Genomic DNA, 16264 nt, shown 5'->3' with positions numbered 1-16264 from the left:
TAATCCTCCATCCACTTAACATCCATCCATCCTTCCATCCATCCATCCATCCTTCCATCCTTCCATCCATCCATCATTCATTTATTCATCTGTCAGGGGTCAGGAGGTGGCACACCTGGCTAAGCACACCAGGTGTGCACAAGGATGCAAGTTCAAGCCTCTGGTCCCCACCTGCAGGGGGAAAGCTTCACAAGTGATGAAGCAATGCTGCAGGTTCCTCTCTGTCTCTTTCTCTATCACCTCCTTCCCTCTGGATTTCTGGCTGTTTCTTTCCAATAAATAAATAGATAATTAAAAAACATGTATCCATCTGTCCATCTATCCATGCATCCATTCATTCATATGCCCATCCAGCTATTCACTCATGTATTTGTCCATCCAGCCAGCCATATGTCCATCTGTCCATTCACCCATCCATCTGACCATCCATTCAACAACATTACTGAATACTAATTACATGCTGGACTCTCAGGACCTAGTGGCATCTGACCTGGTCCTGACCTTAGGGCCCGGACATTCCTACAGGAAGACAGAGCAAGGCAGAGAGTGGTGATATTCTGTGACAGGCTCTGGGGGTGGAAGCAGTGCACCGGGGGAGGGGTCTGGGAGAGCAGTGTCACTGTGGGGAAGGCAGGCAGAGAAACATTGTGAGCAGAGGCAAAGGACTCAGAGCATGTGTGGCATTTTGAAGCCTCATAGCTAGCTAGGGCATGGTAGTGAGGAGATATTGGTGGGACTCAAGGCTTTTAGGTTCAGTGTGCCTGTCCTAGACATGGTACAAACAGACGGACCCTCAGGGAGCCTTGGGGTTGTGGGGTATGCTGCAGGCTTCATTCTTTTTTTTTTTAATTTTTTATTTATAAAAAGTAGACTGACAAAACCATAGGATAAGAAGGGTACAGCTTCACACAATTCCCACCACCAGAACTCCGTATCCCATCCCCTCCCCTGATAGCTTTCCTATTCTTTAATCTTCTGGGAGTATGGACCTAAGATCATTGTGGGATGCAGAAGATAGAAGGTCTGGCTTCTGTAATTGCTTCCCCACTGAACATGGGCATTGGCAGGTTGATCCATACTCCCAGTCTCTCTCTCTCTTTCCCTAGTGGAGAAGGGCTCTGGGGAAGCAGAGCTCCAAGGCACATTGGTGGAGTTGTCTGTCCAGGGAAGTCTGGTCGCATCCTGCTAGCATCTGGAACCTGGTGGCTGAAAAGAGAGTTAACATACAAAACCAAACAAATTGTTGAACATGCAGGCTTCATTCTAAAAACACTGGGGACAATCAGAAAGGCAACCAGAAAGGACAAGGCTGCCCCACACAGAGGGTCATGGTATCCAGACAGGACAAGATACATGTGTATTATGAATTTATCTTTTTCCAGGACAGGAACTGGTTTAATTGGAATTTTATTCCTTTGAATTATAGAACATAGAATACCAGTGGGTCCCTATCAGATTTAGAGACCCCTCTCAAAATCCAATATTATTAAGACATTCCCATTTTTAATGAACAACAAAAGGCAGTGTGAAGGCACAATAAAGCATTGTTTTGTAACTAGTCTCTGAAGGATGTCTCCATAACCTCCAGGACAATTTTTGAGCAACCTTGGGGGCATTATCTGCCACAGGGTCTAGAGAAGCCACAGGAACCCCCACCTACAGCACTAGAGCGTTGGGGGAAATTCTTGCCCAGGAAGTTAGACAGCAAGGTGCTTTCTCACTGTTGCTATTACTATTTAAGCCAGCACCCCATTCTACCCAGAGTCATCTCTGATTTCTTTTAGCTATAAGAATAGTAAGTTCACCTCAGATACTCCAGGGGCTCACAGCTCCTTCAAAGCCATAGACTTTGTACCCGTTTGAGAAATTAGCACTGACATCCAAACAGGTCAACAATAGCTGGAAAATAGTCTTAGTTGCTGCGAGTCGGATTAGCAGACAACGTAGATGCCTATGGGCTGGGTTCCTGCTGATCTGACTCACAGACCATGACTTCCTCAGTCTAAGGCTCTGTGGTCTGACCAGTGGAGCCCTCTTGGGCAGGCAGGTGGCATAGGGGAGCCTGCAGACCCCCACTCCAAGTCTCAGGAGCATCTGCTAACATGGAGAGTTCCCCCCCCCCCCCGACAGGGTCTCAGTGTGTCAGTCCTCCCAGAAAAACAGCTGGATGTGGGTAGCCCATCTCAGAGCTAAGAGCACATCAAGGGCTGGGCAATAGCTCAACAGGCGAAGCACATGACTTGTCATGAGTGAGGGCCTGGACTTGATCCTGGGCACCACACAGGAGTACTGTGGACAGCCCCAGATAGGGGAGCTCCGTGGATGGTGGAGCTGTGCTTTCTCATCTTTCCTTCTCCTCTTGCTGCCTGTCTCTTCTTTCTCTCTCTTCCTTCCTCCCTCCTTCCCTCTCTTCCTTTCTTTCTTTCTTTTCTTTCTTACTATCTCTGTCTCTATCTCTACTTCTCTCCTCCTCTCAGCATACAAAACTTAAAAGTGGCCCTAGAAACCTGCTTCTTGCACATGTGTGAGGGCCTCAGTTCACTCCTTAGTGTCGCATCAAAATAAATAAGTAAATAAAAGGTTCTCCATCCCCAGCAGTGTCCCTCTGGTCTCTGCAGGAGAGGCAGCCCCCTGCTGATTGGCGTGCGCAGCAAATACAAGCTCTCCACCGAGCAGGTCCCCATCTTGTACCGGACACGTGAGTTTCTCAGGACCTGCCAGCATAGGGCAGCCCCCTCACAGGCAGGGTGCTCCCCCTGGGTGCCCTCTCCCACCACCACATTCTAGGTGCCTGGTTGCCCAGAACATGGCTCTATGTCAAAGATGTTTTCATGCAACTGAGACCACGCTGATTTTTCACAAGTTTTTCGTTACAACTGTTTTCCAAATACTGACACCAGGCTGGGGGACACACATTATGTAAAGGCCTCCGTGCTCTGGTTTTCAGCGTCAACTGGGTTTGTTTTATTTGCAGCCGTGAAAATGCTCCTGTGGTGCTATTTGGGGATTTTTTGCACGATTTGGCTGATGCAGCCAAAGCTAAAAATGGCGCATCTCTCCCACGCACATTCAAAGGGGGGAAGTTGGCTCCTGGCTTCGTGTTATTCAAACAGAAGCATTTAACAGGCTCTGCTCTCCCCTTTGCCTCCCGCCTCTTCCTAGGCAACATTGAGAATGTGAAGAACATCTGCAAGACAAGGGTGAAGAGGCTGGACAGCTCCACCTGCCTCCATGCTGTGGGCAACAAAGCTGTAGAGTTCTTCTTCGCTTCTGACGCCAGGTTGTTGGGCCCTGTTGCCCACCCCACTCCTCCATCCTAGGGTTATATAATCTGGGGTGACTGGCTCACTCCCCCCACCCCCAGTGAAGATGCTTTCTCATGGCTCAGCAAGGGGCAGGAAAGGCACACTCACTGGCAGGCTGTGCAGCACCCATTTCAGAAGCCCTGTGCTCAGAGAGCTCTGCCCAGCCATCACCGCAGCCCTGGGGGTCCTCACTAGGTCCACAGATGCACACAAAGGTCAGGGCCTGCACAAAGCCATGGACTCAACTACTGATGATTTTAAACTTGGGAGATGTCACACCAAGGTCTCCATTTCTGGCTTCTGTGGGGAAGGAGCAGCTCTGAGCACTGTGACTGTGCTCCAGTGTGGTTCTGCTCAAGTGACTGCTCCCTTGAGATGGGGCAGGTAATTCCAGAACTTTGGTCCCTTCCACCTGCCTCTGCCTGAGTCTAAATGTTGACTTGAAGAGCAAGCCAGGATCTGGGTTTGGGGTTCGATCGACTGCCAAGTCCAAGTTCTCATCACTCTATAAAACAGTGACTCTGAAATCTGAGAAAGATGGCTTGCTCCTGGTTTTAGTACCAACATTTCACCTGCACACTCAGAAGAGGCTGACGTGCTTCCTTGCTACTGAAGTTGAAAGCCACTGTAGGGCTGGGGAGATAGCACTGTGGTTATGCAAAAACCTTTCCTGCCAAGTGCCAGGCGGTGGTGCACCCGGTTAAGCACACATAGTACTAAGCACACATACTATTAAGTGCAAGGACCCACCTACACAAAGATCAGGGTTCTAATCCCCTGCTACCCACTTGCAGGGGGGATGCTTCATAAGCATTGAGGCGGGTCTGCAGGTGTCTGTCTTTCTTCTTCTCTATCTCACTCTCCTCTCTCAACTTCTTTCTGTCCTAGTCAATAAAAAAAGGGAGGAATGTTCACCAGGATTTGTAGTGCTGGCACTAGGCCCCTGGAGGCAAAATAAATAAATAAATCATATATATATATATATATATGTATATGTATACATATGCATATATATATATATTACTTTAATGGCTGAGGCTCAGAGATCCCAGGTTCAATCCCCAGCACCACCATAAGCCAGAAGTGAACAGTGCTCTGGCAAATTTTAAAAAAAGAAAGAATGAAGGGAGGGAGGAAGAGCCTGGAATGCCTCCATAAAGACCAGCCCCATTACCTACATCCAAGCCTTTGGGGAAGGAAAATCTGTCCTGTTGGTGCTTCAGAATAGTGTGTTGGTGCCCGAGTGTTCTCCAAAGTTTGGATCCTGATTTGATGAAAGCAATGATAAAAGGGTATCTGGAGATGATAGGGGAAATTGGAACATACCAGATATTTGATGATAGGAAGAAATAACTTCATGTCAGGTGTGACAATGATATGATATAGTAGGTTAGAAAATGACACTTTATCTCTCAGACATATGAGTTTAAATGTTTGCAGATGATGTCTGGGACTGGCTCCCATACAGGTCTAGGGACAGGAAGGAGGTGTGACTGGGTGCTCACAGCTTGATGTCCCTGTCCCTCCAGTGCCCTGAGGGCCCACCTTCGGGAAGCGGTGAGTGCCAGGCCTGCCTGGTGCAGACCAGCTATAATGCCTGTGTTTCCTCCCCCAGTGCCATCATTGAACACACCAACCGGGTCATCTTCCTGGAGGATGATGACATTGCTGCAGTGGCCGATGGGAAGCTCTCCATTCACCGGATCAAGCGTTTGGCCAGTGATGACCCATCTCGAGCCATCCAAACCTTGCAGATGGAGTTACAGCAGATCATGAAAGGCAGGTGTCCTCTGAGGGCCTGGGAGTAGCAGCGTCAGAGGCAGGTGCTCTAGGTGGGGGTGGGGGGGATCCCCAGAGACACTTTACCCTGTTCTGAGTGGACTCCACAGCCTTCTAGCCAGCTATGCACACCAGAGAAATAGAACAATCGGATCCAGAAGCAGATCTGTGGTCCTCTGCCCTGTCACTCTGAGCATGGGGAGGGACAGAGCCCAGCAGATACCCTTTGGGTATGAGTGAGCAATTCCAGGATTAAAAACCAGCACTCAAAGACTGCAGATACCAAATTAGATTAGCAGCTGAGAAACAAGTGAAGCAGTGACATTTAACTAAATGGACACTAGTGAGCTCGCTTCGGCAACACATATACTAAAATAATGGAATGATACAGAGACGATTAGCATGGCCTCTGCACAAGGATGACACGCAGGTTCGTGAAGTAGTGGACACTGACCCAGCTTGTGTATCTGACCAGGGAGCTTCAGCGCCTTCATGCAGAAGGAGATCTTCGAACAGCCTGAATCAGTTTTCAATACCATGAGAGGTCGGGTGAACTTTGAAACCAACACAGGTAACCTCTACCCCCTGTCCTTCCCTCTGCCCTCATAGGCCCCAGCCTCTAGCTGCGGATCTTGAGAGGGGCAGCATTAATCTCGTGTGTTCCTGCAGTGCTCCTGGGGGGCTTGAAGGACCACCTGAAGGAGATCCGACGCTGCAGAAGGCTCATCGTCATTGGCTGTGGGACCAGTTACCATGCCGCCGTGGCCGTGAGTGCATCTCACTGGGCCCTGCTGGGTGCCCAGACTGAGGAAGGGGGTGTGAACCCCACCTGCAGTGTTATTCTGAGGGCTCATGAGCCAGCATGAGAGCCAGTAGGGAGCCCTTTCTCCATGTCCCCTCACAGCCTGGATATGGAAAGGCCATGTCACAGACTGTCCCTAGACACCCACTGTCCCTGACCTCATGCTATAGGTCAGGTTCTGACCTTGGACCCTGTTCTTATTGGTTTCAGACACGACAGGTGTTGGAGGAACTGACGGAGCTGCCGGTGATGGTGGAACTTGCTAGTGATTTTCTAGACAGGAACACACCTGTGTTCCGGGATGACGTTTGTTTTTTCATCAGCCAGTCAGGTAAGGGACTCAGAGGGGCATCAGTCTGACTCCCATAGGTAGGTGAGGGATCTACCACTTAGGCTCCATACACCTGCCACATGCTACACTTTCTCACGTAAGATCATTTAACTTCGACTACCGGTCACGTGGTGATGGGCCAAGCACCCAGAGCTGTCTCCTGCCCCCTACTTCTCCCTCCCCCTGCTGTCCCATGCTCAGGACTTCAGGATCCACACTCCCAGGCATCCATACATTTGTACTGGGCTTATTTAGTGGGGAAAAATCTCCTCAAAATTTTGCAATGAGTCAGGGAGGTGACCCAGGGCCTCGTGCTACAATCCATGTGAGCTCTAGAATGTTTGCGTTTTCATGGAAGCTGTCACCCCATTCAAATTTTCACTTTCTTTTTTTTTTAAGTCAATTTATTCATTGGATAGAGACAGAAACTGAAATGGAAGGGAAAGATAAAGAGGGAGAGAGAAAGAGAGGCCCCTACAGACCTACTTCACCACTTGTGCAGCTTCTCCCCTGTAGGTAGGGACCAGGGCTTGAACCCAGGTCCTTTGTATAATGTGTATAATGGTTGCAGTCACCTGCAGTTGGCCTCAATCCAAAAATATGACCTCTGATGAGATATTTCTAGAAAGAGAACAATCAACATAACTTCTACTACAGTATATTGTTATAACTATTCTATTTTATTATTATTAATGACCCCTTATTATGCCTAATTTATGAATTAAACTTTATCATAAGTATGTAAATGCAAGAGAAAATGCAGTGTCTTTATTTTTTAAGGATAGAGAAACAGAGATAGGTGAAGAGAGACACCACAGCGCTGATGCTTCCTTCAGTGTAGTGGGAGCCAGGTTCAAACCCAGGTCATACACATGACAAAGCACCACACTATTCAAGTGAGCTATTTCTGTGGCCCAAATATATATCACTTATCTATATTTACAGTTTGCACTATTCATAGTTTCAGGCACCTACCGGGGGGTTAAGGTAGAGGGAGTGTCTACTGGATGGAACACTCTAAACCCTGTGAAAGCTAGGAGACTCACATATTGAGCTTCTTGGCCACAGTAACCATCCACCCAGCTGACCTCGTGTCATCAGAGCAACATTAGTTGGCCATGTGGCTTGGGGTGAGCTGGCATTGGTGTACTACATCTCTGACCCCTTCACTCAAGGGGGGCAGGGATAATGGTGCCCATAGGTGTCAATAAGAACTCAGTCAGTGGACAAGAGAGCACATGCCACAGGAACAGGGTCTGGGCACGTGACCATGTAAGAGCAGAGAGGAAATTCGGGGAGGCAGGGAGGCAGGGGCTGGGGCTTCTGACTTGAAGGACCCTGTGTGGCAGGTGAAACCGCAGACACCCTCCTGGCACTGCGCTATTGCAAGGACCGCGGGGCCCTGACGGTGGGCGTCACCAACACCGTGGGCAGCTCCATCTCCCGGGAGACTGACTGTGGAGTCCACATCAACGCAGGGCCTGAGGTCGGAGTGGCCAGCACCAAGGTAGGAGGAACCCCTTGGGCGGCCTCTGCTGGAAGGCAGGCAGGGGACAGGGGTCCTCCCTGAGTGCCATTGGGGCAGGTGCCACCCACCATGCCAGAGCTGCTACCATCCAAGCCCCACCCCAACCCCCCCCTCACCACAGGCCTACACCAGCCAGTTCATATCCATGGTGATGTTTGGCCTGATGATGTCAGAAGACCGGCTCTCACTGCAGAACCGAAGGCATGAGATCATCCGAGGCCTGAAAGCCTTGCCTGGTAAGTTCCACAACTCTTGCCCAGTAAGTTCCCTCTGGGCAGATCCAGAACTCATCACTTCCTTCTCCTCAAAGCCTCCCCTTGGCCCTCAGATCCCTCTGGAAGTTTCTACTGGGCTGGGGTTAAAGTCTACACTCCTCAGCCCTGCACTCTGGGTCCCAGCTGCCTCCCCTACCCTTTGACCTCTAACATCATCCTAGTCTCCTCCCCTCCCTGAGCTGCCTCACTAGCCAGATGTCAGCTGTGCCATGCTCTTTCACCATAGGGCCTTTGCACTGGCTCTGCTGTCTGCCCAAACCCTCTTCCTCCACCTGCTCACACACCTGATCCCCTTGGTCTCTGACCTCTTCCTGTGTGCTCTACCTTCCTGGCCACTCAGCCCTTTTGTAAACTAACACCAAGAAGGCAGGTGCACTGAAAGCACCCCAAAGCCTTGTCCTGCATGCCATGACAGTGCTCCATGGCTTTTGATGTGATCCCTATGACTGGCTCTTCCCTTTGCTTTGTCCCTTGCCTTCCCCACCAGAGCTGATCAAGGAAGTGCTGTCGTTGGATGAGAAGATCCACGACCTGGCCCTGGAGCTCTACACGCAGCGGTCTCTCCTGGTCATGGGGCGAGGCTACAACTATGCCACATGCCTGGAAGGAGCCCTGGTGAGCCCCCCTCTGCCTGCCCCCTTCCTGGACTGACCCATGGTGTACCCCCTGGGGAACCCAAAGTCAGGCAGGGCAGATACCCTAAAGACCCCAAGAAGGTGGGCTGGAAGGGTAGTGAGTTTGGGAGCAGGTGGGCCTGAGGGCAGCTGACCACATGCATGAGGACACACTAAGCCCCAACTGGAGACTTTAGAATCAAGGGAGAGGATACACTAGCATAAACCCCCGTATTTCTGTGCCAGGCTCCACATGGAGTGGCCCAACACACTCCATAACACCCTTTTTTTTAAAAAAAAAATTATTTATTTTGGATAGAAACAGAAATTGAGAGGGAAGGGAGAGAGAGGGAGAGAGATACCTGAAGACCTCCTTCACCACTTGTAAAGCCTCCCTTTGAAAGTGGGGGCCAGAAACCCAGGTCCTTGTGTACTGTAATGTGAGCATTTAACCAGGTGTGCCACCACCTGGCCCTTCCTGAGTGTCTTCAGAGAGCTTGGTGAATATGGTTCACATTTTACGCCAAAGTGTGAAGGCATTTCCAGAAAGTTCTTTTTGTGCAGAGCAGGTGAAAGGTGTGAGGTCCAAACTCAGCTCCACGTGGCCTTTAATTTTCCCTGTGCCCCAAATCGCCAAGGAGGATGTGGGCAGAATTGCAGGAGCCTCTTCGGGGTATTGCCTGCCTGGGAATGGGCTTTGGCATTTGTTAAATCCATGAGAGCCTGCTGCAGCTATAGAGACCCCTACTAGTGTCTGATAAAATGGGTGGACCAGGGGACAGGGTGACCAGACAAGGGAGCTACTGAGCATGTGCAATGCCAGGGAGCCCAAGGGTAGTGCTCACTCTTTATCTGTTTTTTAAAAAGATTTCATTTATTTATTTATTTATTTATTTATTTATTTATTTATGAGGGTTCTTGTTTGTTTTTTGTTTTACCAGTGCATTGCACAGCCCTGGTTTATGGTGGTGCAAGGAATTGAACCTGGGACCTTGGAGCCTCAGGCAGGAGAGTCTCTTTGCATAACCGTTATGCTGTCTACCCCCTATTAATGAGAAAGATAGGAGAGAGAGAAAGAACGAACCAGATATCACTCTGGTACATGTGCTGCCAGGGATTGAACTTTGGATCTCATGCTTGAGAGTCAAGTGCTATATCCACTGTGCCACCTTCTGGACTCTTTATTCCCTAACACCTGCTGCTTCTGGGCTTGAAAACTCAGCAAATTGCCCAGCACGGGTGGAACAGCATTGTCACCCAGACCAGGACATCCCCGATGACCCAGCTTGGTTCCTTGGCTTTCCTGTGGGAGTGAGTGGTCGCTCCCCCCACCTGTCACCTCCATCTGGAAGGTGATGCCAGTTGCAGTGGTTCACAAGCCACACTGGGGAGTTCCCTTTCAATCCCCAGTTTCCAGCCTCTTTCCCATGGATATTCTGACCTGCTGCTTCTCTGTGGCAGGGTGCTGGGTGGAGGTGCACTCTGAAGCCCCCCATTAGCTCTGCTGCCTAGGGGGAGGGAGGTTGAGCTGCAGCTCCCCTGTCAGTGAAAGATACTCATTCAGCTGTGTGAAAGGCCCTTTGACATTAGCTGCCGGCACAAGTCAATGGCGCCTCTGTGGTCGCCCAGGCCTCAGCCCAGCTGTCACCCAGGAGCCTCCAGGACTGTAACATCTTCTAGCCCTGAACCCATAGCTCCAGAGAAGTCAGGACATATTTTCTGTGACACTCTCCCCAGTCCAGTGACGTGAAATTCAGGGGGTGTCCCTAACTAAACACAGGCATATGCAGCAGCCTAGAGTGTGGTGTTTGTTTGATGGCTAAGTTGGAGCAGCCTGTTAGGAGTGACCAGCAGGCTGTCACTCCAGGGATGCCACAGGCAAGCTGGCTGCAGGGAGGAGAGAGTGATGGACTAGGGGCAGGGTGCCCGGACTAGGGAGGGTGGGCAGTGCCCAGGGGCCCAAGGGCAGTGTTTACTCTCTATTCCCTAACCTCTGCTGCTTCCAGGTCTTAATGTTCCACCAAATTGCCCAGCATGGGCAGGACAACATTGCTACCCAGACACAGGCATCCATCCCTCGTGACCTAGCTTGGCTCCTTGGTACTCCTGCATGGATGTGGAATATCCATCCCAGGGGCACAGCTGTGCCAGGGGCTGGGCTAGGGGCTAGGAACACCAGCTGCATGCTGGGCTCTGGGCATTCTCCAGGCATCTTTCAGCCCTCCCTCTGGCCCCTGGCCTGTGTGTGTCCCTGTTTTATGGCCTCATCACTGTGCTTTCCAAGACCCTCCCTCCCCTACCTCCCTGTCTGCCCTCTGGCTGCCCCCATCTGTCTGGTTTAACAGCGATGCCATTTCTCTCACGTTTTCCCAGAAAATCAAAGAGATTACGTACATGCACTCAGAGGGCATCCTGGCTGGGGAACTGAAGCATGGGCCCCTGGCTCTGATTGACAAGCAGATGCCTGTCATCATGGTCATTATGAAGGACCCCTGCTTCACCAAGTGCCAGAACGCACTGCAGCAGGTGACCGCCCGCCAGGTGAGTGCTCCTCCCACCCCTCTCCGGTGTTTGTCCACACCCCTCCGCCTGCTGCCCAGTGAGAAGGGAAAACCCCAGACCCACTTGCTCACAGGAGGGCCAGAAAAGCACGGTGCAGCCACCTGTTGCTTCACTGTGAGGCTCCCCACAGAGAAATGTGTCATTCATTTGGAAGAAGCCCCAGGTTTGAGCCCTGGCACATGGGCACTATGGCACCCAGTGGTGGGGGGACTTCGTGGATGGTGGAACAGTGCAGTGGTATTTTTGCTTCTCTATCTCTTTCCCTGCCTTTCCCTGTCTCTTGATCTGAACTTTCAATTTTTTAAAAATATATTTTATTTATTTTGGATAGAGACAGAGAGAAGTTGAGTGGGAAGAGGGGAAGAGAAAGAGAGACACCTGCAGCAACACTTCACCAGTTATAAGCCCCCCCCCCCCCGCAGGTGGGGACCTGGGGCTTGAACCTGGGTCCTTATGTACTGCAATGTGTATGCTCAACCAAGTGCACCACCACCTGGGCCCTTTGATCTGAACTTTTTTAGAATGAAAAAATATCAGTCTGGGAAATGGTCAGGTATACAGGTATACAGAAGCAAGTTGCATCATTAAGAGGACTGTCACAGAGTAGGTACACAAGCCTAGATTGTACTAGGCCTCCAACACACCCAGGCTGCTTTGTGTAACCTGAGGGGGTGGGCACCATTTGCAACATGGTCTGTCATGAACTGAAATGTGCTCTTGTGGCATAAGACAGTCACTGTGACAGTGTCACCATGATAGCGTTACCACCCAGGATACAAATCTGGAGCTTCCAAAAGAAGAGACTCCTAGGGCAGGGCTCCCAAATCTCAAAGCTTCCATGTCCTTGGGGTGTCACCAGCTACACACAGACGTTTCACCAGGCATTTCCAGCTCCAGTGTCTGGAGTTGATGTTGGGGCCTATCATGCAGGCAGGGTGGGCTCAGTCACCAGTCATGTGCTGTGCTCAGTCCCCAGAATCACAAGGTCAGGCCAATGTCACATCATTCAAAGCTCCTGCCCTCAAATCCCAGTGCTGTGAACCCCAATTCTGCAGTATTGACTACCCCACCACCTGGGGGATAAACCCAGGTGTGGTCCACAGGTCTCACCTTGAATTGTCTCACTCTGCAAAGCCCCAGGACTTAGAGATCCCCTCCCTCCTCTTGCCTCCCTTGGGACAAAGATCAACTGAAATTTTTGTTGTTTAGATTCATGTACTTATTTTATCTTTTTCTTCAAACTATTTTATTGGAGGGGAGGGATAATGATTGATAGTATTACTGGTGACACATGAGCACAATTCCTCAGCTCCCTGTTGTAGGTGTCTGCAAAACACTCATTCCCCAACATGGGTCCAGGAGCAAAAAGACTTTCATGCCCGAGGCACCAGGTTCAGTCCTCAGCATCACATAAACCAGTGGTGAGCAGTACTCTGGTAAAAATAAATAAATCAAAGCTTTTTTTTTTTTTTTTTGCCTCCAGGGTTGTTGCTGGGGTTCAGTGCCTGAACTCTGAATCCACTGCTCCTAGAGGCTATTATTTTTCATTTTGTTGCCCTTGTTGCTGTTGCTGTTATAGCTGTTGTTATTGCTGGATAGGACAGAGAGAAATCAAGAGAGGAGAGGAAGAGAAAGATAGACTGCTTGCAAAGGGACCTCCCTGCAGGTGGGGAGCCAGAGGCTCAAACCAGGATCCTTATGCTGGTCCTTGTGCTTCCCGCCATGTGCAATTAACCGCTGCGCTACTCCTTACCCCCTACCCCCTCTTTTTTTTAACCAGAGCACTCACTACTAAGCAGTAGTTTATGGTGGTGCAGGAAATTGTACCTGGGACTCTGGAGCCTCCAGCATGAGAGTCTGTTTGCATAACCACTATGCTGTCTACCTCCCCTACCCCCTTTGTCCTTTGACTTGCACACATCACCTCACCCAGCACCCTAGCAGCAAGAGACGGTGACTGCAGTTGCCACAGGTGCTCTCAGGGATTCTGGGGTGTCTGTGCAGAGCTCGATATCCCACATCCACCCCATATCCCATCCCCCTCCCCGCCCCCGCTGTAGGGCCGCCCGATCATCCTGTGCTCCAGGGACGACACAGAGAGCTCCAAGTTCGCCTATAAGACCATCGAGCTGCCGCCCACGGTGGACTGTCTGCAGGGCATCCTCAGCGTCATTCCACTGCAGCTGCTGTCCTTCCACCTGGCCGTCCTCCGAGGATATGACGTACGTGTTTCCCCACAGCACCCAGCCCAGCAGAGCCCCACCTCACCCAGGCACCTTTTTAGCCCCTAAGTCCCTATGAGCTATCACTATTCACAGAAGTAGTTTGATCTCAAATAAGCCTCTTTAAAAAGAAAAAAAAATAGGGGGGCAAGGTGGTGTCTCACCTGGTTAAGTGCATGTATTACCATGCACAAGGGTCTGGGTTCAAGCCCCTAGTCCCCACGTGGAGGGGGAAAGCTTCTGGAGCAGTAAAGCAGGGCTTCAGGTGTCTATCTATCTCTTTCCCTCTCTATCTCCCCTCATCTCAATTTCTCTCTGTTCTATCAAAATAAAAGTTTAAATAAATAAATCTTTCCTATACCAGGCTTATCACTGGGGCTTGGTGCATGTATGATGACTCCACTAATTCAAGCTTTTTCTTTCTTTCTTTCTCTTCTTCTTCTTCTTCTTTCTTTCTTTCTTTTTCATTTCCACTAGGTTTATCTCTGGGGATTTGTGTCAGCACAATGAGTTCACCTGTCCTGGGGCCATTTTTTTCCTTTTTTTTTTTTTTTTTTGGTTCGTTTGTTTGTTGCCTTTCCATTTTATTAATAGGACAAAGAGAAATTGAGTGGGAAGGGAAGATAGCAAGGAAGAGAAAAAGCATTGCTTTACCACTTGGGAACCTTCTCCCCCGCAGGTGGGGACTGAGGGCTCAAACCTTGGTCCCTGTGCATTGTAACATGTGTGTTCAACTCAGTGCACCACCACCTGTCCCTACTTCTGTGTGTGTGTGTTTAAATATATATATATATATATATATATATATATATATATATATATATATATATATTGGATAGAGACAGACAGAGAAATACCTGATGGCATATTTATCACCCAGATTTAACATTTACAAACATTTTTGGTCCAGTTTGTTTACTATATGTATTTTCTGAGCTGTGAATGAAATACATGGCAGTTAGAATTGAAGGGCCCTGGGTTTAAGCCCCCATCTCTACCTGCAAAGGGAAAGCTTTGGAAGCAGTGAGGCAGTGCTGTAGGTGTTTTCCTTTGGATCCCTCTCTATTTCTCTTTATCTCTTATCACTAAGAAAGAGAAAGAGAGAGGACCACTGGGAACGGTGGAGTTGTCATGCAGGCAGATAACCCTGGTGGGAAAACAAAGTTTAAAACCTCTCAGGGGGTGGGCGGTAGCACAGCAAGTTAAGCACACATGGTGTGAAGTGCAGGGACCGGTGTAAGGATCCTGGTTTGAGCCCCCAGCTCCCCACCTGCAGGGGGTGGTAGCCTCACAGGCGGTGAAGCAGGTCTGCAGGTGTCTATCTTTCTCTCCCCTTCTCTGTCTCCCCTCCTCTCTCAATTTTTTCTGTCCTACCCAATAATGTCAATGGCAACAATAACAAGAGCAACAAACTGTGAAAAAATGGCTTCCAGGAGCAGTGGATTCTTGGTGCAGGCACTGAGCCCCAGCAGTAACTCTGGAGGAAAACAAACAAACAAACAAAAAAACCCACCTCTCTACCACCCACCCATTCGCAGCCACATTTCTTTCCCAAAGCCCAAAGTCAAGCTAACAAGTCTCCTGAATTCTATGTGTATCCTTCCAAAATAAAGTGAATAGTACACTTGGAGTTAGCTGTCTCTAATTGCAATAATCATGTTCTTTAAATAGTGCCAACCCTATATGAGGGTTACCTTGTAGCTTTTTATTTGTTTTTCCAGAGCACCACTCAGCTCTAGCATATGGTGGTGCTGGGGATTGAACCTGGGAATTGGATCTTCAGGCATAAAGTTTTTTACATCACCATTATGTTACCTCCCTACTCCTTAGTACTAATTGAACAAGTTAAATGCTATAAAGCTCAGTGAAGCTTCTAGAATGCAGATCCATTGCCTTATCTCAAGAGTCGCAGGTGACCTATGTGACCTCTTGTCACCAAGAACTCAGATAACAGGCTGAAACCCCTCACTTGTACTCTGTGAGGTCCTAACAAGCTGTGGGTTTTCCTTGTAGGTTGACTTCCCCAGGAATTTGGCCAAGTCTGTCACTGTGGAATGAGGACAGCAGCACAAGGAGACCACCACCACCTTCAGGCTGGTTCCAGGCCTGTGCCGCTCACGGGACGACCAGGCCTCCTGCGTGTCTTGACTTGAGCTTGCCAGCATCCATGTGCCTTGTACCCAAGTGCTTTGCTTACAGCAGCCCCTGTTTCTCTGTGCCTTCAAGGGCATCATTGTTTACACGTGGGGAGCAGAGCGGGCTTGCCCACTGCCGTGCAATAGAGCCAGCTCTCTCCAGAGCAACTGTGAACCTTTTTCTAGCCACTGTCAGTCAGGCTGAAGAGATGGAATATTTATAAGGACACTTATATAGCCTTTTAAGTTATTTTTCTAGTACCTGGCTTTCAGTGGTTGAGGTGATGGCACATGCCCCTTCCTAGCTCCCCCAGACACCCTGAATCCTGGCAGGAGGCGTGCATCTCAGATCTGAGCACTGGGGTCTGCCCGCTGGCCTCCCTTCTCCCTTCCCTTCCTCTTTGAGCTGCTCCCAAGTCCCATCTCCTCATCCTCCTTCCTCTGCCTCCTGGGAGTCCTGTCCAAAGAGTGGCTCCCTGTGAGGACTTTCATTTAAATCCCTCCAGCTCTCCAACCCTGGACTGTAATGTGATCCTGGTCCATTTCCCATCCCAGGCAGTGTTCTGGTCCTCTGCTCGCACCCGTAGTGAGATAGTCTGAAATATCCCATGCAGGAGAGTAGTATGAAGTGGGCTCCCTGGCCCTCTGTTTTAACAGCGTGCACAATCATAGTACTATGCAATTTTAAGACAATAAAGATAGTACACTTGT

General features: G+C 49.7%; 1 protein-coding gene and 1 non-coding gene across 4 annotated transcripts in view; both read left to right on the top strand.

Annotated features, from left to right (window-relative positions):
• The window catches only part of GFPT2 (glutamine-fructose-6-phosphate transaminase 2), a 40799-nt gene extending 24535 nt beyond the window's left edge, over positions 1 to 16264 (top strand). For all 3 annotated transcript variants that reach the window (XM_060197358.1, XM_007527131.3, XM_060197359.1), the window contains 12 exons: positions 2619 to 2698; positions 3163 to 3280; positions 4921 to 5088; positions 5564 to 5655; positions 5754 to 5851; positions 6097 to 6217; positions 7567 to 7724; positions 7867 to 7981; positions 8508 to 8635; positions 11008 to 11175; positions 13257 to 13418; positions 15432 to 16264. In XM_060197358.1, coding sequence (XP_060053341.1) covers positions 2619 to 2698; positions 3163 to 3280; positions 4921 to 5088; positions 5564 to 5655; positions 5754 to 5851; positions 6097 to 6217; positions 7567 to 7724; positions 7867 to 7981; positions 8508 to 8635; positions 11008 to 11175; positions 13257 to 13418; positions 15432 to 15476 — 1453 coding nt within the window. In that variant the 3' untranslated portion in view covers positions 15477 to 16264. The remainder of the gene's footprint in view (positions 1 to 2618; positions 2699 to 3162; positions 3281 to 4920; positions 5089 to 5563; positions 5656 to 5753; positions 5852 to 6096; positions 6218 to 7566; positions 7725 to 7866; positions 7982 to 8507; positions 8636 to 11007; positions 11176 to 13256; positions 13419 to 15431) is intronic.
• On the top strand, positions 5428 to 5538 carry LOC132540563 (U6 spliceosomal RNA). Its single transcript, XR_009551762.1, has one exon. It is a non-coding gene; the product is annotated as a U6 spliceosomal RNA (small nuclear RNA).

Source organism: Erinaceus europaeus, chromosome 9, assembly GCF_950295315.1.
Source record: "Erinaceus europaeus chromosome 9, mEriEur2.1, whole genome shotgun sequence".
In the NCBI taxonomy this organism is placed as follows: domain Eukaryota; kingdom Metazoa; phylum Chordata; class Mammalia; order Eulipotyphla; family Erinaceidae; genus Erinaceus; species Erinaceus europaeus.
The sequence above is the reverse complement of the archived record's forward strand: the minus strand, read 5'-3'. Positions and strand labels throughout refer to the sequence as shown.